This window comes from Perna viridis, chromosome 11 (assembly GCF_037379345.1).
Source record: "Perna viridis isolate PV_CMFRI_1.1 ecotype Kerala chromosome 11, ASM3737934v1, whole genome shotgun sequence".
Lineage (NCBI taxonomy): Eukaryota > Metazoa > Mollusca > Bivalvia > Mytilida > Mytilidae > Perna > Perna viridis.
In genome coordinates this window covers 26,677,088-26,704,014 of record NC_142455.1, presented here as the reverse complement: position 1 = coordinate 26,704,014, position 26,927 = coordinate 26,677,088, and the positions used below count along the sequence as shown (strand labels likewise).

Genomic DNA, 26,927 nt, shown 5'->3' with positions numbered 1-26,927 from the left:
TCAATACTATGTTATACATAATAACCATGGGATTGGAGGTCTGAAAGTAGAAATATATCTATATAAATTTACATATTGGGTCCTTCAAGGTTAATTTCCTCAGTTCTCTGACCCTCCATAGCCACATAAATATCAATATACAAAATAATTATTTAAAATTTTTTCTCAATTAACAATGGTCCCTCTCATAGCTTTTTGTGGAAAAATAATGTTTCCCTCCCTCAATGGTTTTCATAAAAAATGGTGAGGGATCTGAGAACCAAACAAATTAATTATGATCTTGAGGCAATATCATTCAGACAGAAGTAGTTAGCAATACATGGTGATACCCTACAAAAATACTTGAACTTCTGTGTGTGTACATAGACTAGGTACCAGAAATGCAATGAAAATATTGAAAAAAAATTTCAATTCTTTATGTCTTTTTTCAATGTAAAAGACTGAAATTACAACATTTTATTTAGAAAATGACAAATTTAATAGATTGTTTTCAATACAGAACGTCCACATGTACCCAAATAACCAGAAACAGAATTAGTGAAAGTTGTTTGTACTTGGCAACACTGAAACAGACTACCTCACATTTAATATGGTGATTCAGGAGGAACATCTTTGCAAATTAATCAAACGGGAGGCTCTAAAGAAACTTAATCCCTCTTTGATCAAACAAAGCCAAAATTTAATTGTTTGCAAAGCTCTTCCATATATCATTTCTGCAAAGTTTAGTTAAAATTGTTAAAGGGGTTATCATGTAACTGGGCAGATGAAAGATGCAAAGTGATGGCATAAGCTAGACTGGACATTTGGTCCAAGTGAGCTAAAGACTGAAAATTAAATCAAGTTTACTTATACCACACACTTGCTCTCCTTCTAATTGACTAGATAAACACAATAAAAACCATGCACCATGAAGAATTATTACAGCAGGTAACTTATGTGGGTGTAGATTTCACATAAAAATAATATAACAAAAATACTGCCAAAAAAAACCCAAAAACAAATGAAACAAAAATAAAACAAAACAGAATTGAATTTAATTAAAATAACACTTTAAAAAAAAAAAAAGTAGCGGTCTTTGTCAGAATCATGCAAATTCTGTAATATGTGATACACCAAAAAAAAAAGGCCTCCACATTTTTTATTTTTGTTATAATGTAGCTTTATAAGTCTTTATAATGAATTATATAATTATTTATTCCAATCTGTATGCTAATCTGTCTGCTCTTAGGAAATAATCCACATTGAAAGCCCAAAAGATTCTGTAGTATTTTAGTGTCATTTACAGAGTTACCTCCCTTAATTTTGAATTCTACAGTGCATTCTATATAATATTACCTCCTAAGAACAAGGGTTATATGTAAAGCCACATATCAATTTCTGTTTACTATTACATTTTAGCCTAAATATAAAAAATAAGAAATATGTAGGCCTTCCAACCATGAATCACATTTTGCATGATTCTTAGCTGGAGTGCTACTTAATTGTTTCATTCAGTCACTGCATGAAGGATCTAACAACACTCCATTCCACTTTCTGTTCAGATGACTTTTTCAGAATCCTTGGGTTTTTCCCTTTGAATAACGCTTTCAAAATCATGAAAGATGAATTCTGATTGGCCTATCAGAAAGGTCATCAGTACAGAAAGTAGAATGCAGTGTTGTTACATCCTATTTGCAGTGAGTGAATGGATCAATTGATAGGTCTAATTTTAATTAGAATGAATTCTAGCCTTTTTTTTGTTTCTTTTTTTTTTCTGAATTGGCCACTTCAAAACATCTACTGTTAAAAGCAATGTTTTGCAGATTTTTTTTTCAATGCAACTTTTAACCGAACCTTTATTGTTTTGTCTCTAATCCTCCCCTTCATGACTTGTTTTACTCTTTATATATTTGCTCTGGAAGGATTTGGCAAAATATTAAATTGTAAGGACTTGGCAAACAGGTAACTGGGACAAGATGGCTATTTACTCTCTAGACAGAACAAAAAAATTACCGTTGGAAAAGTTCCTGCTACACAATTTTTTTTTCAACAAAATAGCTAATGCCTCTACGAAACTAAACTACACTACACAGTTCCATACAAAAGTATTAAATTATACATGTACATTAAATAACATATTCACTTCTAAAAAAATCACATGCTATTAAAAAACTACAGTTGGTAAAATAATTAAAATTTATAGTAATTTTCATACTTCTACTTCAGAAACTAATATGTTGGAAATTAGTAAAAAGTTATTTAAATATTTCCATTATTTCTTATTTTAATTTACAGAAATTGAAGAATTTTATAAAAAATATAAATTCTGCAGTTCATTTATACAAAAACAGTTAATAAGGTGATAAACATGTACACAGAATTATATGTACAAGAAAATGATGGATATAAACTTTCAAAGAAATCTTACTATCAATACAATGTTTTGCCAACACATAAAAAATACACTGCAACTGTAGTAAACATGTTATCTGACATCACTGATGGTTTGTGATTAGCAGACAACAGTAAAACTTTTAAAAGAAAATCAATATAATGTAAAAGAAAGATTGGAAACCAAAAGATAACTTTACACATATAAGGCATAACTTTACATGTATTTATATATGTATCAACACACACTTCATACATATAATATCATGAATATAAAATGCCCTGATGAATAATGCCATAAATAAAACCATGAAAATGAAAAGTTCTAGAATTTTACAGAGAAAACAAGAGGCTCCTAAGAGCCTGAATTGCTCACCTGGTTCAAGTTTGTCTTTCAAGGGCAATAAATTTAACAAGTTGTCCAACAATTTTGACTCAAGAAGACTTTGGTAGGACTATCAAAAGGATCATTTCAGCGATAGAAAGTTTCTTTCTATTATAGTTTTCAAGATATTGGCTGAAAACAGCAAAAATTCATCTTTCAAGGGCAATAACTCTTACAAGGATCCCTGAAGACTTTTGAAGGCCTTATAATAAGGGTCATTTCAGCTATAGAAATTACTTTGCTAAACCTAATGGTTTTGGAGACGAAACTACTGTCTGACTACTTTGTTCTATTTTTAGAAATGGTGGCCATGTTTATCGATGGAACAAAAATCCCCACACAGTTATATTCACGATACCCCAAGGAATATTCATACCAAGTTTGGTTCCAATTCGTCGAGTAGTGTCAGAGGAGAAGATTTTTGAAAGAAATAACATTAAAAATAGCAAAAAAACCTTGAAAAAGGGCAATAACTCCAACATGGCTTAACAGATTATAATGAAAACTTGACCACAGATAGATCTCATCATGCTGAACACTTTAACAAGTTGTCAGAATTTCACTAAACCTAATGGTTTTGGAGAAATATGCGAAAAACTACTGTCTGACCTCTTTGTTCCATTTTAGTAATGGTGGCCATGTTTTTCGACCCAACAAAAATCCCCACATCAGCTCTATGCATGATACCCCAAGGAACATTCATACCAGGTTTGGTTTCAATTGGACAAGAAGTGTCAGAGGAGAAGATTTTTTAAAGAAATAACATTAAAATAGCAAAATAACGTCAAAAAAGGGCAATAACTTCAACATGGCTCAACAGATTAAAATGAAAATTTAACCACAGATAGATCTCATTATGCTCAACAGTTTAAGTCGTCCGAATTTCGCTATACCTAACGGTTTTGGAGATATATGCGAAAAAATTATTGTCTGAACTCTTCGTTCTATTTTTAGTAATGGTGGCCATGTTTTTCGACAGATCAAAAATCCTCACATCAGTACTATGCACAATACCCCTAGGAACATTCATACTAAGTTTGGTTTCAATTGGTCAGGTAGTGTCAGAAGAGAAGATTTTTGAAAGAATAACATTAAAAATAGCAAAAAAACGTCTAAAAAGGGCAATAACTCCAACATGGCTTAACAGATTAAAATGAAAATTTAACCACAGATAGTTCTCATCGAGTTGAACAATTTTACCCTTGTCAGAATTTGGCTAAATCTAACAGTTTTGATCCCCAAATCAGTTCTATGCACGATACCCCAAGGAACATTCATACTAAGTTTGGTATCAATTGGTCAAATAGTGTCAGAGGAAAAGATTTTTGAAAAATTGTTAACGACGACAGACCCCAATCAATAGCAATAGCTCACATGGCCTTTGGCCAGGTGAGCTAAAAATGAAATAAAAAGTTGAAACAATAAGAAAAAATATTATAAATCCTCATCTATCCCATTGGATAACTCACACCAAGTGATTGGTCCACTGGATAACTTACACCAAGTGACTGGTCCATAGGATAACTCGTACCAAGTGGTTGGTCCATTGACTAACTCACACCAAGTGTTTGGTCCTTTTAATAACTCCCACTACGTGGTTGGTCCATTGGATAACTCCCCTAAGCAAGCTATCTAGAGAACAATTTTGTCCAAAGGATAATTTCCTGAAAAACTGGGCCAATCAAAATAGACTGTAATGAGACCAGAAACTTTTGGGGTATAAATCTCCTTGAATAAAACAATACTGTACACGAGCAATTTTTGACACTGAATAATGAAATCCATTTTACATTATGTATAATGTCAAAATATTTATGCTTAAAAATAAAAATATTACTTAATCTAAGAATCTGGTATTAATTGTGCATAAGTTGAAAGTGTAAGACTGACTGTAAATAATGACATTACAATAGAAAATGGCATTATTGATGCCAATTCTTATGATCATTTACACACTCTTTACTTTTTTGTAAAATTGACTGTAGGTGAATATAACTAATATCATTCTGTTCATATTTAAAAAAAATATTTAAATCCCTTTGTTCATGAAAACAATCTACTTACTGCATATGTTTTGCGACTTATGTCCAAAGTTCTACATGTAATTATGTAATAAATTTAATATATAGCCCTTACAAATGTGAAGAAAATATATAAGAATCCCTGAAATAGTCTTAATTCTATGGTATAAAATATCAACTTCTTTCATATTTATACATCTAATCCAAAAGTCCAAGTCATCAACAAAATTTCCATGACTTAAACACATATTTGTTGTTTACAAAATTACATAGTATTTTCTAAAAATACATAGCTATTTTAACTACATAACTTTTGACACCACATAACTGTCAGTAAAAGTACCCTTGTTTGTTAACAGCTACCAATCTTTAAGCAAGCCTTAGTGAGCATTATCAAATACAAATATTACTATCAAGACAATGTTCTGCCAACACATCAAAAATACACTGCAATTGTAGTAAACATGTTATCTGACATCACTGATGGTTTGTGATTAGCAGACAACATTAAAACTTTTAAAAGAAAATCAATATAATGTAAAAGGATGAGTGGAAACCAAACGATAACATCTGCACCTCAACTAGATTTACATCAGAAAATAACTGGTAAATCAATAACAATCACTTGCCAACAAACAAAAGTACTTTTACCCAAAAAAGGCACACATGGGATTAACAACACTTACAGGTGGGTTTGGCTTCAGAATCTAACTATTAATGCTGTGGGTTAAAATTTTTACAGATTGAGAAAATTACAAAAAATGAAGAGACGCATTGTGTTAGGTATATCCCCCAAATCATAGAGGATGATATTATATAGCCAACAAAATAACTTATAATATATGCCCCTATCTATATAAAGGCAAAAGAAATTTGAAATCAATCCATCTATGATGATTCAAGATAGGTGCATCAAACTTCAGGTGGGCAGAATAATGGACCGACAAGATCATTCTAATATACCACCCACTTGTTGCATGGTACAAATGTAGTATAAAAAGGTAAGATGAACTGTAGTACCTGCCAATATCTGTACTGGAATTAGATCTGGTAGTTCACCTAATTATCACATACTTAGGGACAATGAATATAGGTCAAAATGATGTAAACTATAGTTTACTTACTCTTAATGTCATGACCTTGTGATTATAGATGAATAGTAAAGTCAAAGGCACAAATAGACAATGAAGATACTCCATAATCACCACAAACAAAAAGATGATTTAATACTCCATGAATACTACAAACACTCTATCAAGTTTCACTAACAATTAACAAAACATAACAATAACAATCTGTAATAACACTGGAGGTGTGAATATCATGACTAAGTATTACAAGTCCAGTGATTCAATTAAAGTAGTAGTCTTTATAAAAATCAGACAGGAGATGATTCATGCATGCCAAAAATATCTTCTTCAGAAACAGTTATAGACCACATAACCAGACTTAGTTTTTCATTTGGTTGTTGCACTTTTGAGATAAAAATTATATAGATTGTACATGAAATTAGCACTTTGCAAGAGTTACTGTTCTTGATTTGGTTTGCTTTGGTTGACTTTAGTGGGAGATGAACTTATGGTTTTCTCAAAAGTGCAGATCTAAACACAGAAAGGAGTATTGTTACATAAAAATATAGTATACAGTTTTTGGACCAAAAAAAGCATAGTTTGTTCAGCAAGTTTTTCTACACCATGAAACACATCTATCATTGGCAGTGTCTGAATTTTATATGGACTGTTACATGTACCAAAAAGGACAGAAACTTAATTTTAAAATTTAAGTTGATAGGTTTCACAGTTATAATTCTGGTAGCCAAAATATATATTTAAAAAAAAAGTAGAAACTTCAGAACTAAAAGGGCCATTGTCTCTGTAGATTTAAATCCATGATACAAGTGTATACAAGTTGCCTGTCAATATCTGTAGTCAGCATGTATCAACCAAAATCCATGTAATACCATGATGTGTTGATCATATCTTATGGAATGAATAAATGTTTATTCATTGTATACTCTATACTTTGTTTTCTCCACTATATTACTAAGCTAGATCTGTAAAAAAAAAATTTTTTATGAACTTATTGATAAATATTCAGGTTACCTCTATGAGGAATGCTGAAGTATAGTGAGTATACAGCCAAATGTGCCACATATGATAACCATATGGTGGTCGATTCATATGATAATCATATGGTAATCATATGACAATCATATGATATTGAACATATGATAGTCATATGATTATCATAAGATTCTCATATGTTAATTTTGGCTTAAAAACATATGACAATCATATGTTTGTGAAAAACATATGATTATCATATGATAATCATGCAATAATCATATGTATACCGAAACATATGATTATCGTATGGTGCTCGATTTATATGATAATCATATGATGCAAACCATATGATTCTCATGTGTGGCACATTTGCTTGTGTAATTTTCGTGGATGCCAATTTCACAATTCCCTCTATATTTAAGGGCATTAAATTTTAGTGGTCTTTATTTTTGTCATCATTATATTTAATCATGTTAATGGAATGAAAATTATATGTAAAATACATTTTTATCTGGACTTGTCAAGCTTTGATTTTTGAGATTCTTCAAAACAAAAGGAATACAGTGAAAATTAAAACCTTGTGAAAATTTCTCACTATGTGGTACTTTTGTGTAGACATATGTCAGGAAGAAAGTATTCTATATCTTAAGACAATATTCTTTCCCCCGATTGGTTAAGGTTAATTGTCACTGTTCTGGTTGTCTTTCTTCAGCAGGCTTTTAGTTTGTAAATAAACCCCCTGAACAGAACATGATAAGTCTGTTCATGTTAGTTTTATGTGAAGGTCAAAATCACACTATTTGATGTTAACCATTTTCCCTGCGTATATAGCACAAATCCAGTTCCCAAATCTTTAAATTAAGTTTAGTCAATTTTTAAAGGAGTGCATTATACATGTACATGTAGGTAGGTGACGTCAGCTGTCCCAAACCTGATTAGTTGGTATCATTTGTTAAAAATTCAAAACATTAAGGAGTAGACCTATGGTAAGGGATATAACTCTTGAAATCAGTGATATGTTTGTATCATATTCAATTCACCAAACCCTCTCAAGCTTTCTTTTGAAGCAGAATAAAATCAATCCAAGTTAAATAGATACTTACATAATATTGATGTAAAATGCTGAATACAAACATTCCAATGTTTTTTAAGAGTTGTGTCCCTTACCCTGGGTCTACCTCCTTAAACGGTCCCTAATAAGAATATACTCGTAAAAAAAAATGTAATATTGTTTAAGATAATTTGAATTGTAGACTGCTATTTAATTCATGTTAATAACATCACAGGGTCAACCTCAATTATACAAAATAACCAGGTTTTCCAACTGAACTTCAGTCCTAACTCCAATCAAAGTACTTGAAATTGATGACGTCACAAACATTTAAGAATTTTCTTAGACTTAAGTAATTGTTTCAGTTTTGCCACTTCGGACAGGACTAATATCCTCATGTAGGTATTTGAAACTTACTTTTGAAAACAAATTTTGAACTCAAAATTTGCTTGTAAAACCAGTACAACAGAAATGACACAGGTACATGTTTTCCAAAAGTGATTAATTGAGTACAAATACACATAGCTCCGTCCTTCATAGGCATAGCTTAAAATCATATTTATCACCATGATCAAGGCCGTTTTTTACTCAATATTAACCTTGACTAATGTCCCTATGTACTCAATATTCACCATGACTAATGTCTCTATACTCATTATTCACCATTATTAATGTCCACAATATTCACCATTACTAATGTCTCTATGTACTCAATACTTACTTATGATATTCACCATGACTGATGTCACTGTGTCTGACTAAGACATCACACTGCCACACTGATATAGATTCAACAGATATATTATGTTCCCCCTTCTCATGGAGGCCACCAAGTAATAACAGGTAGGGCTGCCCATTCTGAAAGAAATAATTCAAATTTTATTCAAACATACATTGTAGGTTAAAGTAGCTTCTCAGTGTGATATTTTTGTTAATGCACATGTAAGGTCGACTCCAGTTCAAGATTCCACAAGATACATGTACATGTACACCTCAATTAGCATAATTAATCATTTCTCCACTGTACACAGTAGAAATGGATCCAGTGGAGTCACACTGTCCACCCAACAAAGTGGACTCACCACTTGAAAATATGATACAAAGATAGAATTAATAATTCTGAGAGCTAAACAAGATTTCAATTATATACAGAGAAAAGAATCGAAAGAAAAAATGTAATGGTTTTTTCCCAGTCCTGTTTTGGTTAAGTGGAAATACAGTGGAGCCACATTGACACTTTCCTGTACAGTCTAGAGTGCATAGTTCATAATTCATACTTATGGAAACGTAATAAGTACAGAAGATAATTTATACTTATGAGATTATAAACTTTATAAATTCTATTTATGTTACTATTGATATCAAAACCTGATGCAAATTTAACATTTCTGTCGTATAGTGGAATAAAGATAGAAAACAAACCCTTAAGACATTGTATTAGTATTAAAAATGACAGATTCATTCTCAAGGCTGTTTTCTTTTTTTCTTCAAAATTATAAAATGTTGTATCAAGAGCCAAGAGTTATCTGCCATAGTACCAGCTCATAAAGATGTAAGATATTAACATGTGTTTCTATTACAGAAACACATACAAGTGACTATCACTGAAACAAATACATGCGTTTCTATCACCAAAACATGTACATATAAGTACAGCTACTTTAACACTCAAACTACTTTATTTACCTCATTGACTGTAGAAGGAGCCACTTCCTTTTCACTCGGTTCAGTTGGTTTAGACTGATTAGCAATTTTTATTCTACTTTTATCTTCTTTGCTTGAATGTGTATTTATCACTGAAGGAGAACCTGAACTGTTGACTTTAACTTGTGACATATCCTCAACAGATGAATCTTCTGTTTCTTCCACCCAGCAATTAAGGTTTTGACACATTATACTACGGTTTGAGGGTAAATGCATACTGGCAGCTTTATACATTGCATTGTCCTGGTCTCTTTGAGACTGGATAATATCACTTAGGGAGAAAGACTTCCCATCTAAATTACTTTCCTGTCTCAAATCCATGTGACCATTAAACTCGGTTTCATTAAATGTTGATCGTTTTATTTTTAGGTCATGGTCAGATGGATACTTTACATTCCTATCACTAAGATACTGTCCTGAAGGTTTTGATCTCATCTCTGTTTTACTACCCTTAGAAAAATAGTTATCACTGAATTCTAGATCTTCTATCATAAGATCCATCGATGGGTTGTGAGAGAATATATTCTTAGAATAAATATCATCATTATTTGGAGACATATTAACTTGTCCAGGAATGGCCGAAGTTTCAAATTTAGGTTTATTATTTTTAACAAACCTTGTAACAACCTGAGAGTTATCCCTAGGGCTTCCTGGTGTAGCAAAGGGAGTTAAATCTGTCATTTCAACAGAAACAGAAACCTTCCCATTGCTATGACTACAAGTATTAAAATTGTCCAATCTTTCACAACTACTGTCTAGTTCAAGACAGGGATTGTCTGTACCTAGATTACTTCCTGTAGACACAACACTATCTTTTGATGCCTGTCGATTACATAGCAACGGTGACTTCTCTTCTACTGGCTTTTTCCCAGACTCTGTAAATCCATTTCCTTTAAATGGGCTTCTCCTATCCATATTTTTCTCACCATAAGTTGTCATCTCAATTGGTTCGCTTTTAGAGTTAGAATCATTACATTCCTGAGCATCATCTGTTTTGATTGCTAAAGTACTTGGACGGTTTTGTGTAAAAAGATGATCTGGTGTATTACGGGAATACCTAGCAGAAGAGTATATAGGGCTGGACTTTGGTCTCTTTTGATTTTTTCTTAGTTTATTCTTTAGGTGAGGTAAGGATGTAGTCCTGACAGATTGATCTCCCTTCTTGAACCTTGCTGTGACAGAGATCACTGTGTGCCACTTACAAGGGTCTGGATACTGGTGTGTTGGTTGGTAACGTGTCCATTTCAATGTACCTGAAAAATACACCATTATATCATGACGTTAGGTAAAGAATGTGTTTTCAGAAAGAAATAAGAATATATATTTATTGCTATCTTTGTGATTCCATTGAATGAAAATGTCCTTAATCAGTCCTTTTAAGTGACAATCTAAGCATCAATGACATTGGAGACCAATGCAGGATATGAATACTGTTATTGTTCACTCATACCGATCATATGCCAGGTCATTTCCTCCAGATCAGTATTTCATGGGAATTTTACCCCAACATTTGTTGTACTATACCATAATAACCTAACATCTAAAGAGAATCTTTCAGAAATATTTGAATTGTGAAACCTTTTTGAGCTTGTATTATGTAATCCCTACCTAAATGGATCAACTGCCAAAATCCATCAGAATTGACAAAAAATTGGAAATTCAATTTCAAGTTTTCCCTCCATGAATGGAAGGAAAAGGGTCAAGTGACATTATGATTACCATATATATGTAACCAGATATTGTTGTTTTTTTTCACTGTTAATAAGAGTCTATAAAAATGAACATCATAAAATATTATTTCAAGTTATTTTTTTGTAATTTGGGTAGCTTGATATTCATGACAAGTTACCCATGAACTGCTTACAAATCACAAAAATTAGATTCAGCATTTTTTAGTACACTTAATTGTAAAAATTTTACTCTGCAAAAACTACCTGTTGTATGGTGTTTTGAAAATACCAGTTGTGATACAGCTACTATAATTATTTCTGGGTTTTCCCTTTTTGTAAATGCTAAATTTGGATTTATACTTATTATACACATAAGTATAGGAACAACTTTATCACATCTTGACAGTAGTTACACTAGTATCACTACTCAACCCATAAAAGTATAGAATATGATACAAAACACTGTACCAGCTCATATAGTATGAAATGTGTATTTATCCATTGTGATATCAAAGAAACCAAGCCTCTGCAAAAAAATATATTAATTCTTGTTCCTGAGAGAATCTGTATATAGACTAGTTCTTAAATAAATATAATAGATATGGTGCATATGTCAAAGAGACAACAACACCACCAGGATGAAAATGTCAGCCCAAGGCCACTCATTGGTCTTCGAAGGGTGACGATTAAACCCTCATACCACTGTGCAGGCTGCAGCTGACCCCAAAACATTATTATACACAGGTACAGGGAAAGAATTCCCCCTATATATTCAAGTAACACAAAAAAAGAAATATATGTGAAAACTTACACAGACCAAACAGCCAGATATCACCATTCAGTGTTCCATTGTTATCTCCCCCTAATATCACCATATAATCTTTTACCTGAAAGATAAAAGCTTAATTAGGAATAGGTGTTTCCTATGAGCGAGCATATAATCGTTTTTTGACCAGTATGTGTATATAGACAGTAACAGTGCACTTCGACAAATACTGATACATGGATAAGGCTTAGAACAACATGAAAATGCCAGGCTGAGCCAAACATTGTAACCAGTTTGAGCCAAATTCATATATCAAAGTTTTTGTCAAAAAATGTAAAAGAAAAACGAGGTTTAAAGCAAGAAAAATGAACAATATAATAGCAAACAAGGGCAACATGAAGTTCAGCATACATTCGTACTGATTACCTATATGACTAAAGATTATCCTAAGTATATACCAGTCTTCACAATTAAGCTGTAGTCCAAAGCCCAAGGCTTGTTAAAATGGCAGTGGGCCTGTAAAATTAACTACTACAGGCCAACAGTCACTATATAAAAATTTCGGATATATGTATTTCGGGCCTGTGAACTGGAAAATTAGTTGTGAAGACTGATATACCAAGGATATCATAATGTGATGGTTGAAAGTATGGTACAATTACAATAATTCTGTTGGAATTTTTTCAGGTAGTAAACAAATATACCGACCAAGAAGTTGCACAGAATAACCTCACTCACCCATTCCTCTCACACCTGAAAAAGGGAGGCATAATACAAGTCATCATGCAAAAGTAATATACCAAATATCTTAGCTTTCCCTCCAATAGAGGCTAGAAATCTTTTACAAAAATTTTAATTAGGAATCATCCAATAAGTCATAAGGTAAACAGGAAGTTGACAAGCAAGGAACCTGGAAAGGTGAGATGTGGCACAAGTCATCATGCAAAAGCAATATACTGACCTGTTAAAAAAGGTGTAATGGACTAACAGACAAACAGACTGTTGGAGGACAAGTTGATTGCAAAACAGTCCTCACTTTTGTTACTTACCACAGTAGCAGTGTGTCCTGACAATGATGGAGGACCAAACTTTGCCTTTACTCTGTCCCACTTCAATGAATCTATAGGATAAACAATAAACATAGCAGTCCTTAATTTTTTTTTTTTAAAGTTACAATTCAATAGAATGGATAATGCAGCCATGTTCTATCTCAGTATTTGTTTCCTTTATAAAAAATAAATATTTGCCAGTGTTTGAATTTTTTTTTAAATAAACAGTTAATTAATAGGATTCTTTTCAATTTCAAGTTTAGACAAATCCATAGTTTTGACTAATTTACCAACAGCATCAGCATTTAGTCGGTTGTTTAGTAAAACATTACAAAAAAACTGTTGAGCAGTGCAATAGCTGTTTTTCATATTTACAGAATGCAAACCACTTTAGCAAATTTTTCAAAGGGACGTAACCTACCAACACCTGACAACCTTGGCAGTCTCTATTTGGGAAAAGGAAAACGGTAAATATTTTTTCTTGGAAACTTGAACAATTTTCAAGTCAGTAAGTACCTGAACGGTTTGAAATAAGTTATTCAAAAGTACTAACTGAGGCTCTAATAACTGGAATATTTGAAGTCTACTGCTGTCTATTGCTCCAATTTGACAGTAAACCAGTCTGTCAGATGACAAATTTGTAGAAAGTAACTCCCCTTTGCTTAAAATCTTAAAATACGAGGCCAAAGTCATGAATATGAAAAAGACTATTATCTTGTAGTTATTTGTTTTACATGCAACTACACCCATTACAAAAAACAATTACACTTTCAAATCAACTATAGCCCTTGATTTGATTCCACAGAGAAAATAAAATTTACTCCACCTCTCACATCCAGACAAAACATATTAAAATATCCTTGGAACTGCTTCATCATTCATAGTACAAAACCTATATAGCTCTAAAACATGCAGTTATGTTACAGAAGCATGCAGAAAGATTACCAAAACCATAAAGACCTGTTCTTTGTACAATGGCTAATTGTACACGTGGTAAAAGTGTTGATTGATTCTTGTTCTGTGTCCTATGGCATATGAATGTTTGAAAGAGTAATCAAGGCAACCAACATTCTAGTGGAAATTAAAATAATGTAATCCAGGGACAAAGACCAGATATGGAAAAGGTACATACACAACAAAGAACATAAAATAACCAAAATATACATACAAAGTATCAAATAGACCCTGCTTTGTACAAGTCACATGCTGAGATGGATACTGCATGTGCTACCACACAGTTGCAACATCCACTCAGGCATGTCATTCTGACTTCAAGCCAATCAGTTGTCACTCTTTTACCTGTATGTCACATAGTTGACAAAGAAGCAATAACTACCAATTTTAAAGTCTTCAGTATCATTCAATCAAGGAACAAACCAACAACAACCTGCAGTCACGGCTAGCACAACACCAGGAGACCACTGAGGTGGAGTAGTAAATAAAGACATTTTTGGAATTCACAGTAGCAGTAAAGGGAGAATTTTTTTGGATAATAACTTGAGTGAAACTTGATACAGCAAATCTTTTTGACTTACGGAAATTAAACTTCCACAAGTCTGCCTTGGCATGTAGACCAGACATTCCACCATAGACCCACATGTCTCTACCATACACAATGGCAGTATGACCATGGCGAGTCCCAGCCGTATTATCCAATCTCTGGTTTGGCTTTATCTGTTCCCAATCCTCATCATCTACAATAAAATGGGTTTGTTAGTACATGGTGCACAAAAATACTGAAATATATTGTAAATTCAGGAATAATTGCTATGCATTTCTTACTGCAAAAAATGTGAAGGAATAAAATTCACAATGTAAACATGCAATGATATGGAATATTTTTTGCAACCACACGAAATTAATTCACACTCTAAGCTTAAATAACAAATTTGCAATAATCCATGCACACATTAATTACTAAATTTATAGTGGACATGTACATGACACTCCTTTATGGAATAATCCACTATTATGATATTAAAAGATGAACATAAAATAGAAATTCCCCTCCCTACATACTATCTGGTTGATAAGAAAGTTGTTGTACAAGAAGGTGAAGTAGATCAAGACTAAAATCAAATTTCACAATATGTCATATGAATATAAAGCTTCTGTCTAAATATCACATGGTTGTGACAAGTAGTTGCAGAGAAAAATTATTGAGAAAATTTTGTATTCATATCATTCAGCACAAAAACCTTCAAAAGGGAAATTAAAAAATTGCCATTAATATAGGTATAAATAGCATTTTGTTTTTGATAGTGACTTTGTAACGGTTCATATCAGGTGAGCCCACTAGAGCGAGTCCTGATATTAAACATGATAAAGTCACAATCTAAAACAAATGCCATTTATTCCTTTTATCAGTAATTTGTTATTTATAAAATGATGCTCGTTATCTGAAATATGTTAAAGATATTACCCAAAAGTATTACTTAAAATGGGGACTATTTTATCAGATGACCACTGATTGTCATGATTTGTGATACTGTCCATTCAAAATTTAGCATGTGCATCAGTTGATGAAGCGATGTAACAGGGGAAGGTTGGCATTACACAAATTTAATTTGTTAACCCCTGTTGTCCATTATTATCAGGATATATTTAGGGATTGTATATAAATTCAATTCACAAATTTACAATTTTGCCAGTTTTCTTGAAAATAAAGTCATTCCTGTGAAGTCCAAAGGACGATAAACTTTGTCAGTTATCTGGTTATTATCCATGTGCTATGTTTTATTTTAAAATAGTACTTTATAGTAACTAGTTTACAAAACGATAAACAACAGTGATGTAAGAGCATTGTTGTTTTTCTAAATTATCTTTCTTCAGGCAAGAGCTGACAACTTACATGTACATGAATATGTATGAATGCAGCAAATCTTCATTCAGGCTTAGGAAAAGTATACCATAATGATTTATTATACCATTTCAGAATAAATATAAGAGAGATTTGTAATATTATTGTACATGTACCACATTTTCTTCTGTATTTGTATATTTAAAATATTGTTTACAGTAACAGTTGCAATTACAAATTTGCTGGTTGTTGCAATGTCATAGTAAAACACAATTTCATTGTCCCCCCCAAAAAGGGGATCTCTACAGGGATAATTGGTGCATGCTTATTGCAAACTGATCTTTCTTTCTTGTATCTAGTCAGTTTGCCGATCCAAGCATTATCAGCAAGTACACATCAAAGGAAATTTGCTTAAATAACTGATGAAAAAAAAATTCATTGTGAGTTAATGTGAGTAAAGATACCTATATGATAAGCCCATATTTCACCCGTTGACCCCTGCAGATCAATGTATCCTCCGTAGACATACATAACATTGTTATAAATGACAGATGTGTGATGTCGCCTGGCACATGGCTGACAGCTTCCTACGTCTGGAACATATCTCCTAATATACTCTAAATCTGTTAAAGAGAGTTGGATTAATTAACGTAACAACTTTGAGTACTAGTGAAACTACTCTAAACAAACAAATTTTGGATTTAAGAATGATTTTACAAAACCAACATAAAAAGTAGAAATTGACAAAATCAGAAGTAAATATACAGTAAAAAGAAAATGTAAAGGTAAAACCTGGAATTAAAAAGTAGACTTCTGTTTTAAAGCGGAAAAATGTCTTTGATGTAGCAAGGTTCAAATAGAATAAAAGAATGTGTTGTGGTTTTGTTTATATTCATAGCATAAAAATATCATATGAAAAAATTTAACATGCCTGTTTGAAAACTATACAAAGCAATTAAAGGCAGAAAACAGCATAAAACAAAAAAATAATATCATGAACATAAGCTGACAAGAAGATAACCAGACATGTGTAAGACACAGAAAATGTCATAGTTTTAAGTAGCAATTTTATAAAAGTTAGATAGGAGGTGATTCATGTCAAAAACCCACCAACTTCACCTTCATTTCTTTATAAACACCTAACTAGTGTTACCAAGTCATTTCGTTGTTCTACTTTTGAGATTAAAATTTATATAAATGTATACAGTAGAATGTGTATGAAAGAGTATAAAAGAGAAATCATGGGAACCAAGGTCATAGCGGTAATCAAAAGAATGTGATCCAGGGACAAAGACCAGACTTGGAAAACAGACATACACAACAAAGAACACAATGTAACTAAAATAATACATATGAAGTAACAAAAGTAAATGAGCAACTCGGGCTCCATTAAAAAGTGGGAGCATGGACCAGGTGCACAGGTAGGGTAAGCGTCCTCTGCTTTTCTAGAAACACCCGCCGAGTTGCTCATAAAAAGTCAAATCCAGGGTAGACTTGTTGTCTCCATAGCCTAATCTTTAAAGTTCCCTTTAAGACATGTTGCCTCTATAGCCTAATCTTTAAAGTTCCCTTTGAGACTTGTTGCCTCTATAGCCGAATCTTTAAAGTTCCCTTTAAGACATGTTGCCTCTATAGCCGAATCTTATAAATTCCCTTTAAGACATGTTGCCTCTATAGCCTAATCTTTCAAGTTCCCTTTAAGACATGTTGCCTCTATAGCCGAATCTTATAAATTCCCTTTAAGACATGTTGCCTCTATAGCCTAATCTTTCAAGTTCCCTTTAAGACATGTTGCCTCTATAGCCGAATCTTATAAATTCGCTTTAAGATATGTTGTCTCTATAGCCTAATCTTTAAAGTTCCCTTTAAGACATGTTGCCTCTATAGCCGAATCTTTCAAGTTCCCTTTAAGACATGTTACCTCTATAGCCGAATCTTATAAATTCCCTTTAAGACATGTTGCCTCTATAGCCGAATCTTTAAAGTTCCCTTTAAGACATGTTGCCTCTATAGCCGAATCTTATAAATTCGCTTTAAGACATGTTGTCTCTATAGCCTAATCTTTAAAGTTCCCTTTAAGACATGTTGCCTCTATAGCCGAATCTTTTGAGTTCCCTTTAAGACATGTTACCTCTATAGCCTAATCTTTCAAGTTCCCTTTAAGACATGTTATCTCTATAGCCGAATCTTATAAATTCCCTTTAAGACTTGTTGCCTCTATAGCCGAATCTTATAAGTTCCCTTTAAGACTTGTTGCCTCTATAGCCTAATCCATAGTGAGGCATTTAATTCTCAAGCAGATCGGTTTCCTTACCAGGATTAATAATCCAGAGAGCTGACTCTGTGTGATCATAGCTCAATACACCACCAAATAATAACAACAACCTCTGTAAACATAAAAAAAACAATATCATTTCATCAGCTCATCATTTTATTAACTTCATGCTATGAAAAGTCTATTCTAAGCCAATCAAATAAGTGAAAATTTTAACACAAGTTTCCAAGGGAAATGATTTGGTTCAGAGATATCTTATGCAAATAACCAAAATATATGATTATCCGTTATGAAAGTGGAGTTGTTTGTTTTGCATCTATTGATGTTTTGAAGCAAATAAATAGTAGTACAAAATTGGATTTTTTTTGTAAGATTAAATTGAATTTATCTTTATTCATATCACATTAGGGACTAAAACCATGAGATTCTGGTCAGCTTAAATGTCAACCAAGCCTTTTTATATACCAAACAAATCTGAATGTATTTGCTATGTTGTATTTAGGTTACACAAAGTAGGTACCCCTAAGAGTGAGTTATGAACCAAGTCGAGCTACTGGATCTGCTTTCACTATCTGTGACAAACTTCAAAACAATGAATTATGAAAGAAGCCAAAACATTCTAAAATATTTATTTAAGTCTGTTAAATTGTGTTGGAGTTACTATATATATCATTACATGTGTAAACAGCATTTTGTCATAATACTCCCCTAAAATGACAGATGAATAAAAGGTATGACAAGGACAAATGATAGTAACAAATCAAACTTAGCTGAAGTGAATACCTTATAGGATACTAGAGTATGGCCTTCAAAGTATGGAGTTTTCTCACCACGATAAGACAGCTCTTCCCATGTGTGCGTACCTAAAAAAAAAAAAAAAAACAGAAATATATCTAGAAGAACAAAGATAATGGGAAAGTGTCCTTGAGACAACAAGCCAAGTACCTAAAAGCCTTAATGCTGATACATGTACATGTAGATAAGAATGACCTCTTTAATTACTTTGGTTTTTTTTCTTGTGTGTTTGGGAAGCTACAATTATGTAATGCTGAAAAAATCCCCTGATATTTTAGATAAGCAACATTGGTTACAATGGAAGGTACTGAAATTTTCACTTGAGGAATGTGAAATGTCCACAATAATGTGTTAATTAAATGGTTTAAAGGTCTAAGACCCAGGTACACTGAATTTCAATGGTCCTACAAATGTACATGTAGGTAAGAAATTAAAGAGTCCTGTGCCTTGGACTACAATTCATTTGAATTTTTGAACCTCTAAGGCATCACAATCCAGTGAAGTTAGGAAACCTCTGCTATTCTTACCCAAATGAAATCTAGAGAAATCTTTTAGAGAGACGTTGCCATCCTTCCCACCAATGATGTAGGCGTATTCATTATGGAGACAGCATGCATGTTTACATCTTGATCTTGGGTGTGTTCTACTGGGTGTGGGTTTCACTTTATTCCATTTGAATAGTACCGACAGTGATGAGACTTTACTCATATTCAGGAGGGCTTCATTTTGTTAAATCTGTATCAGGAGAAAGCAAATGGCAACTTTAAAGAAACTTATCTTATATACAGGAAATGATTTAACAAGAATAACTATAAGTACAGTTGTTTTAATGTTCTACATTGGCATATTTGTACAACAGTCTTTGACAATGAGCATATCTGTACAACAGTCTTTGACATTGAGCATATTTGTATAACAGTCTTTGACATTGAGCATATCTGTATAACAGTCTTTGACATTGAGCATATTTGTATAACAGTCTGACATTGAGCATATCTGTACAACAGTCTTTGACATTGAGCATATTTGTATAACAGTCTTTGACATTGGGACCAGCTCTACAGCCAATGCTGGTAAAAATACAATGTAGCAGCGGGCTTGCAGAAATTTTGCTTCCAAGCCAATGTATCCTATACAAAATTCTTAAACTGGACTATACTGTTTACAATTTGTACAAATTATGTTATAGTGTAATCCAACAATTTTCCACAGTAAGATTATCTTACAACAATATTTACTTTTTTAACATCCTTGTATCCCAAAAATAAAATGCTTCGCAAAGAGCAGCTAGATACGCCTGCAGATGTCAAACCCTGAACAGGCAAATATGGACACAAAATTCTAGCTTAATACAGCTCTGAACTTGATTGTGATTAAATATATTACACAAAATATACATAAAATAAAAAACAAGCTTACATGTACATTAATAAAAAAAAGAACAATTCAACAAAGTTTCATGAAAATAGCTAAAAATGTTTTTGAAGTTTTTTGAAACGATACATTCGTGAACAGGCTGAAATGATACATTTGTATTTTACAGCCTGAAATGACACATCAGTGAAAAGCCATAAATGGTACATAATTTTTGAACAGCCTGAAATGACACATTAGTGAACAGTAAGAAATGGTACATTCATGAACAACCTGCAATGAAGCATTTGTAAACTGCCTGAAATGACGCACTAATAAACAGCCAGAAATGATACACTTGTGAACAACCTGTACTGATACATTTGTAAACAGCATGAAATGGTATATTTGTGAACAGCCTGAAATGGTTTATTTGTGGAAAGCCTGGAATGAAACAATTGTGAACAGTCTGGAATGGTTCCTTTGTGATCAGCCTAAAATGGTACATTTGTGAACAGCCTGGAATGCTACATTAGTAATCAGCCTGGTATGATACATTTGTGAACAGACTGGAATGATACATTTGTGACCACCCTGGAATGGCACATTTGTGAACAGCCTGGAATAGTACATTTGTGATCAGCTTGGAATGAAACATTTGTGAACAGCCTGGAATGATACATTTGTGGAAGGCCTGGAATGGTACATTTGTGAACAGCCTGTCATTATAATTGACCCTACATGTATGCTATTTGTCTGAGCAGGATTAGTCGGTACTATTACTAAGTAAATGCAACATGTTAAAAAGTTCACTGTAATGAATTAGTACAAAGCAGAGTCTGTTCGACTGATAAAATAAGACATCTGCCATAGGACATAATAATTCTATCATTTATTTTAAATATAATGTTTTTGATCTAGATCATACATGTACTGCATGTACATTTGTATGGTTCAAATGTATATACAATGTAGATGTAACTGTATAGTTTTTTCTCCAGAAATTTATGAAGGCATTTGTATTTTGAGGGCACTAAACCATTGCAAAAGGTTATTTCATGGGTACCCCACCTGTAGGCTGTACATGAGGGCAATTTATTTTCTAAAACCCATAATAAACAGCCTTCATCTAAGTGTGATTTAAAAGTACCATAAATGGGTGCCAATACTATAGCAAGCACTCCACAGTATTGTAGAACTGCCTAATTTTGGTCTTGTAATCTGATGCTTTGTAACACTTATCACTTTAAAAAATTGTCAAGCATCTGTAAATCTATTTATCTAGAAATAGCTCAAGCCAAGGCCTTCAGGATGCAGTAAAAATTTTCTGGAAAAAAATTACCAACAGCATATAGGCTTACCATAGAAACCATGCAAAAATATGTGAAAATTTGCAAAAAAGTTCATAAAATCAGGTTTAAAAATATCAAATCTCCCGCAAAATATCTGAAATTTTTATTTCATCCCCTGAAACTGTTCAAACTTTTTCCTTCGAAAACCCCTTCCTCATATGGGCATCGCCGGTTAGATTTTGAGCTATTTCACTTTGTAATCCACTTATTAAATTTAGCATGGTAAAAAAATTGACTTACTTTCACTTTCACAATGAAGTCAAATTGTCATTGAAAAAAAGCCCCTTCAACATTGAAAACATTGCAAAATACTTTTAAAAGTCCCCTTTTTTCAGAAAATGTTTAATCAACAATAGATTCTTCATTTTTAATCACTATAGCAACCACAGGTTTCCATTTATGTCATTTTTCATTACTAGCCAAAAGTGCGAAACTAATTAAACTGTGGAGTGCTGGCATAGGAGTATATGTACAAATGTACATTTATATATTAAATTGCAAATGAGGTTAAAATGATAAAATAAAACTACAGCTGACAGCTGAATTTGGCCAATTGGGGCACATTGTATAATTAGTGATGATGGCAGCTTGGCACTCAAAGATAAAGGCATGGTGCAGGGTCATGCTAAATTGGTCTAGAGAAATCACTAATGTACATGTAGTCTTGGACATACATATATTGATCATCAACATACCAAAATTTTAAGATTAAATTTACTAAGTACATGAAAATAAGAATGTTAGAAGAATTCAAATCTTCATAATAAATGCATACAGGAACAAATGAACGTGTATTATGCCATGAACATATACATGTATATACATTTTTGTGACTATTTACTACATTGAATCGGTAAACTAATGATTTCCCTGAAGCCTGATACAAAAAATACAAAATACAAATATTTTATTGGCTCAAACTCAGATATAAGAAATGGTTAAGGCCCATTATATGCAAAGATATATACAAATGTATATGACATTGTCAATATACATATATAATGTTGAGACTATAACAATTATTTGGCAATTACACTGAAATATGAAATAATTATAATAAAGGTTTCCTTAGATCAAGGCATTTAGATATGAAGGAGGAAGAGAGTTGCTATTTAAAATTAGGTTTACTTTTATGGTTACATCTTTATTATTATACAAATTCAGATATTCTTTATTAGCACAAACACAATTACAATTTAGTTGCTGTTGGTAACGGTATAATGTTATATGTGACAATATCAATAATATGTAAAGATAAAGATACACATATAATATGTAAAATGTACATGTACATGTATACATGTGTAGTGTATTACAATGAATTTGTAAGTATATGTAACTTGTATTAAAATACATTCTGAGGAAGTGATTGTATTTCACAATTTTGTATGAAGGCTATGCTATAGAGAATCAGAAGTGATAAAATCATATAATCTAAGAAAATAAATGGAGCAAAGCCTGAGGCCTATGACTTGTATGAGTCTCTTCAGCACAGACTATCTTCTTCTCATGGAGGTGGATCTAGAATTCTAAACCGAGTTAGAATTTTCTTGCAACAAGTGCGTAACTATTTTTTAAATGTTTTTTCAGTAGTAGCTGGATTACTTGAAAATCTACAGTGTTAAGTAATGGGGGAAATTGAATCATAATGGTTTCCCTGTGCATGGCTGCATGTGTAAAATATTTTTTCCTCAAATGGTCAGTGCCTTACTAAGTAGTCTTAGTAACGTGATGAACCATGTGCCCTGCATGTTATAAACGGAAGGCAAGTACAAAATAGAAGGATATACACGTTTTAAGGTAGAATAAAAAAGAACGTCTTGAGGGCCTAATCTAAAGGATGAAATGAGCAAAAACTTCTCGTTTGTATTCATTCTTCCATTTGTACTTGACAGGGAGAAGTTATTGAACAGAATTTACTGAAACTTCTCCTTTGTAGCTGTTTATATTAGTCCCTGGTCTCTTAAAAATCCCTAAACCCATCTTGATCAAGAAATTTTTTTAATCCTGTTCAGGGGATACTGGGCTGATATGGTTACCATTAATGTACTGCCTACTGGATCTTTTGAGTAAATATAATGCAGCTTTTACCATAAATCAAATTGTATTCTTGTCCAGATATGTATAATACCTCAATGAAAGTTTGTCTTTTGACTATTATAGTAAACTCTGGTGTTTTCTTGCTATTTTGTAACCTGTCAGTTGAAAATTATTTCGAAATCCATGTAAACACAGAGAAGAGTGACAGTAGGGGAGATAATTCAAACTTTCGCGCCTTTTTCTGGTTTTCAGTGAGATTTTAATATCTGCTGAATAGCAATCGCTTTTTTTAATTAATGTGCTTTGAATAACGATAAAATGATGACGAAATGAATGTACCTATGTCTTGAGAAAGAAATATCAAAATTATCAATTTCCTTTATAACTATAACCCACTAATCATTGTGTCTTTCTGTTTGGTTAACCATATGAATTTACTACCAATTAAAAAATAAAAGAAACTTCTTTAAAACATAGACCTGTAATTAAAGTATAAGTCTCTGCTTACAATGATATAACTTTTATTACATAATAATGAGTTCGAAAGACTTAATTAACAGTTAGATTTCATTATTTTTCCCAGTGGCAATTACTGATAAATATTAAGTAATTGTAGATTTTACAGGTAAATTTTGACATTTTTATTGTATTTCAGTGTTTTAAGAACACACCCTTCCTCAGTATTTCCATCATAACATCAATTTGTCAATTTTATAACTTATATATGACTAAAATCCTGAATAACTCTCCCAGTATGCATAGTCAAATGTACATCTTATAGGCTTTAAGTTAAACCAGTATAAAGACCGGGGAGGCACAGTTATTTTTATCAGAGACCTATAATTAAATTTATTTACAGGTTTATGTTTTTACACATTATATAGACTTTGCTAGGAGTGACAAGCCCCTATAATATAAAGTCCCTGGTTAGATTTTCTCCCTGAAACAAAAAAAAACAAAAAACAAAAAAACATCCTGACCCCAAGCAGAGATTTTGTATTACACTTCCTGCATCAAGGCTACATTTTTACCGGAACCAGGAGCATAATATATTTTTATTACATGATACATAGGCGGATCCACAAGGTTGCGGAGTGCCGCTCGGTCATCTTATGAATTTGAAAATTTATGAAAATAACACATTTTTGTGTGTATATATATGCACGCATAAAAAGTGTTTAACAAACATTTTTTTTGTGCTTGAAAATAAATATTCTGACACTGGATGGTAACTTGAAATAAATACTCTAACCCTGACCTAAAATCGAGATTGTTTTTCTCGCTGCGCTAGCTCGCCTTACTGAGTAAAGTATAGTTCATTGACTGGGTTTGTCGTGGTCCTCTCCCACTCATCATCTTCATGATGATTTTCCGGGTATATTTATATCACCTATTTAAGAATCAATTTCTCGCTAAAGAATATTCTCGGATTTTTTTTTTCAGTACAAGTCTATCTTTGTACACCACTAGGTGAAAAAAAATCAAGATTTTTCTTCTTCTATTTTTCGAGCGTCTAAGTCATCACTGGGACATCAAATATGAATAAACAAAGTGTATGAAGGCATAGTAATGTAGCATAATGTCTCCGATTTTTAATGGTACTAAGAAACTTGCTGTAGCACTTACGGTTATTGAGTTAAAGGCAATATATTTACCCTACCCCTATGAAAAATGGCTTAAATTGACCTATTTTTCAATGTAAAAACCCATAGAGTATTGATACATCAGTACAGAAAAAACAGCTTATCTTGTATTTTCTTTTAATATTATCACAAATAATACTTCTGTTTTTTTATGACAGGTTGCGATTTTCATAGTCAGAATTTATTAAAAATGGTATAAATTTTAATTTTTCCATAGAAAGTCCAATAAATTCGACTCGATGGGTTGCACGACGAAAACGTTTCCAGTTTGGTTTCAAGTTGTCGGTAAAACTGATTCATATCATAGTTTTATATATATGCATATTGTGCCAGTTGTTCAATATGACATAAATCATGTATAATTAGACAAAGGAAATAAATCACATCATGGAAGTTGCCTATCATAATATATTTTTTAAAAAATGTACATAAGAGCGGGAAAAAATGGTGAGTAAATGACAGCCGAGACCGTCTATAACTTTCTAAATTTGCCCCCTTTAGTTAGATTGTTTTTGTATGTTTCTGGGCAAATTAATTGTCGGTAAAACTGATTCATAGCAAATAATAGCCAGGAACTCCCCTTTAAATTTCTGAACTAGACCCTTATATTTCTGGACCCCCCCCCCCCGCATGTCCACTATACACGCACTGTACAAACATCATTTAAGTCAGTTAAGCATAATTAATTTAAAAATAAGTTATGTATAGTTAGACAAATGTAATATGAATTAATCATTTTCTGTTAATTGCGTCAAAACATGGGTGTTGCCTCTTTAAAACATATTTAAATATACTTAAGATGTTTACGAAAGAAAAAGTTATTTCACATTAAACGATTTCAGTCTTAATTCTTCTCTCCCAAAATATGTGTAAATGCATGCTTCAATGGTCTCTCGAGAGGCTATTGTAAATTCAGAAATCATTGAATAAATTTATCATTGCAATTATTTATCATATCAGTCAAAATGCAATTTTAATTGTCGATTTTGAGAACAATCGATTTGTAAAAAAATCTAATTATAAGTCAGTCGTTCTATTGCAAAAATAACAATCTAGCCCATTCGATGTCTGGACCTGCGTCGCACCGCAGCTGTAATTTATAGTTGCTGACGAAAATGGGACAAAACATATGTAACAGACGGATACACAGACGAACAGACAGACAGACAGACAGACAGACAGACAGACAAACATGCAGACAGACGGACGGACGGACGGACGGATGGAGTAACCCAACTCTTAGATCTGCATGCTTCCGCTTTTGGCGACGTAGGGAAAACATAGTTTCGGACGATACTCGGTTACGGGAGATTCGATGATACCTAAATCCGTTCCGAAACAGTGCATGCAGACTCAAACTAACGTAATTCCCCACACATCAACAGTATAAATGTACATTATTTTGCAAGATTTTTTCATGGCAAGTTAAAAATTAACATTCTTACCAAACAGTCACATAGGTTCTTTGTATACAATAAGCCATCACACAAACAAATTAAGATTTTCAAAATATAATCCATAATTGTCTACACAACTGAATTACATTAGAGAGAGCTCAAGAGTAAAATCCACTTGACATGAAATACA

At 32.5% G+C, this 26,927-nt stretch overlaps 1 protein-coding gene across 2 annotated transcripts; it reads right to left on the bottom strand.

The window, feature by feature from the left end:
- Positions 1-4,513: 4,513 nt before the first annotated feature.
- LOC148603535 (uncharacterized) lies at positions 4,514-26,922 on the bottom strand. Of its 2 annotated transcripts, none has more exons than XM_088551858.1 (11): positions 23,789-23,904; positions 19,480-19,687; positions 18,941-19,020; positions 18,197-18,269; positions 16,347-16,505; positions 14,618-14,776; positions 13,083-13,153; positions 12,079-12,154; positions 9,580-10,850; positions 8,615-8,751; positions 4,514-6,829 (listed from the first exon to the last, which is right to left on the bottom strand). In XM_088551858.1, exons 2-11 carry the CDS (start codon positions 19,658-19,660, stop codon positions 6,811-6,813), a joined length of 2,226 nt encoding a protein of 741 aa, XP_088407984.1. In that variant the 5' UTR covers positions 19,661-19,687; positions 23,789-23,904; the 3' UTR covers positions 4,514-6,810. The 2 variants fall into 2 exon arrangements, with proteins under 2 accessions (XP_088407984.1, XP_088407985.1); XM_088551859.1 differs by lacking the exon at positions 23,789-23,904 and adding an exon at positions 26,786-26,922 and having other exon boundaries at positions 6,676-6,829.
- Between the last annotated feature and the right edge of the window lie 5 nt (positions 26,923-26,927).

Excerpts from the sequence above, each read along its gene's own strand:
- LOC148603535 (XM_088551859.1), bottom strand. The coding sequence starts at position 19,660 with ATGAGTAAAGTCTCATCACTGTCGGTACTATTCAAATGGAATAAAGTG. Across the intron at positions 13,154-14,617 it reads CTTGTGGAAGTTTAATTTCC|ATTCATTGAAGTGGGACAGA; the intron begins GTAAGTCAAAAA and ends TTTATCCTATAG. Across the intron at positions 10,851-12,078 it reads TATCTGGCTGTTTGGTCTGT|GTACATTGAAATGGACACGT; the intron begins GTAAGTTTTCAC and ends TGTATTTTTCAG.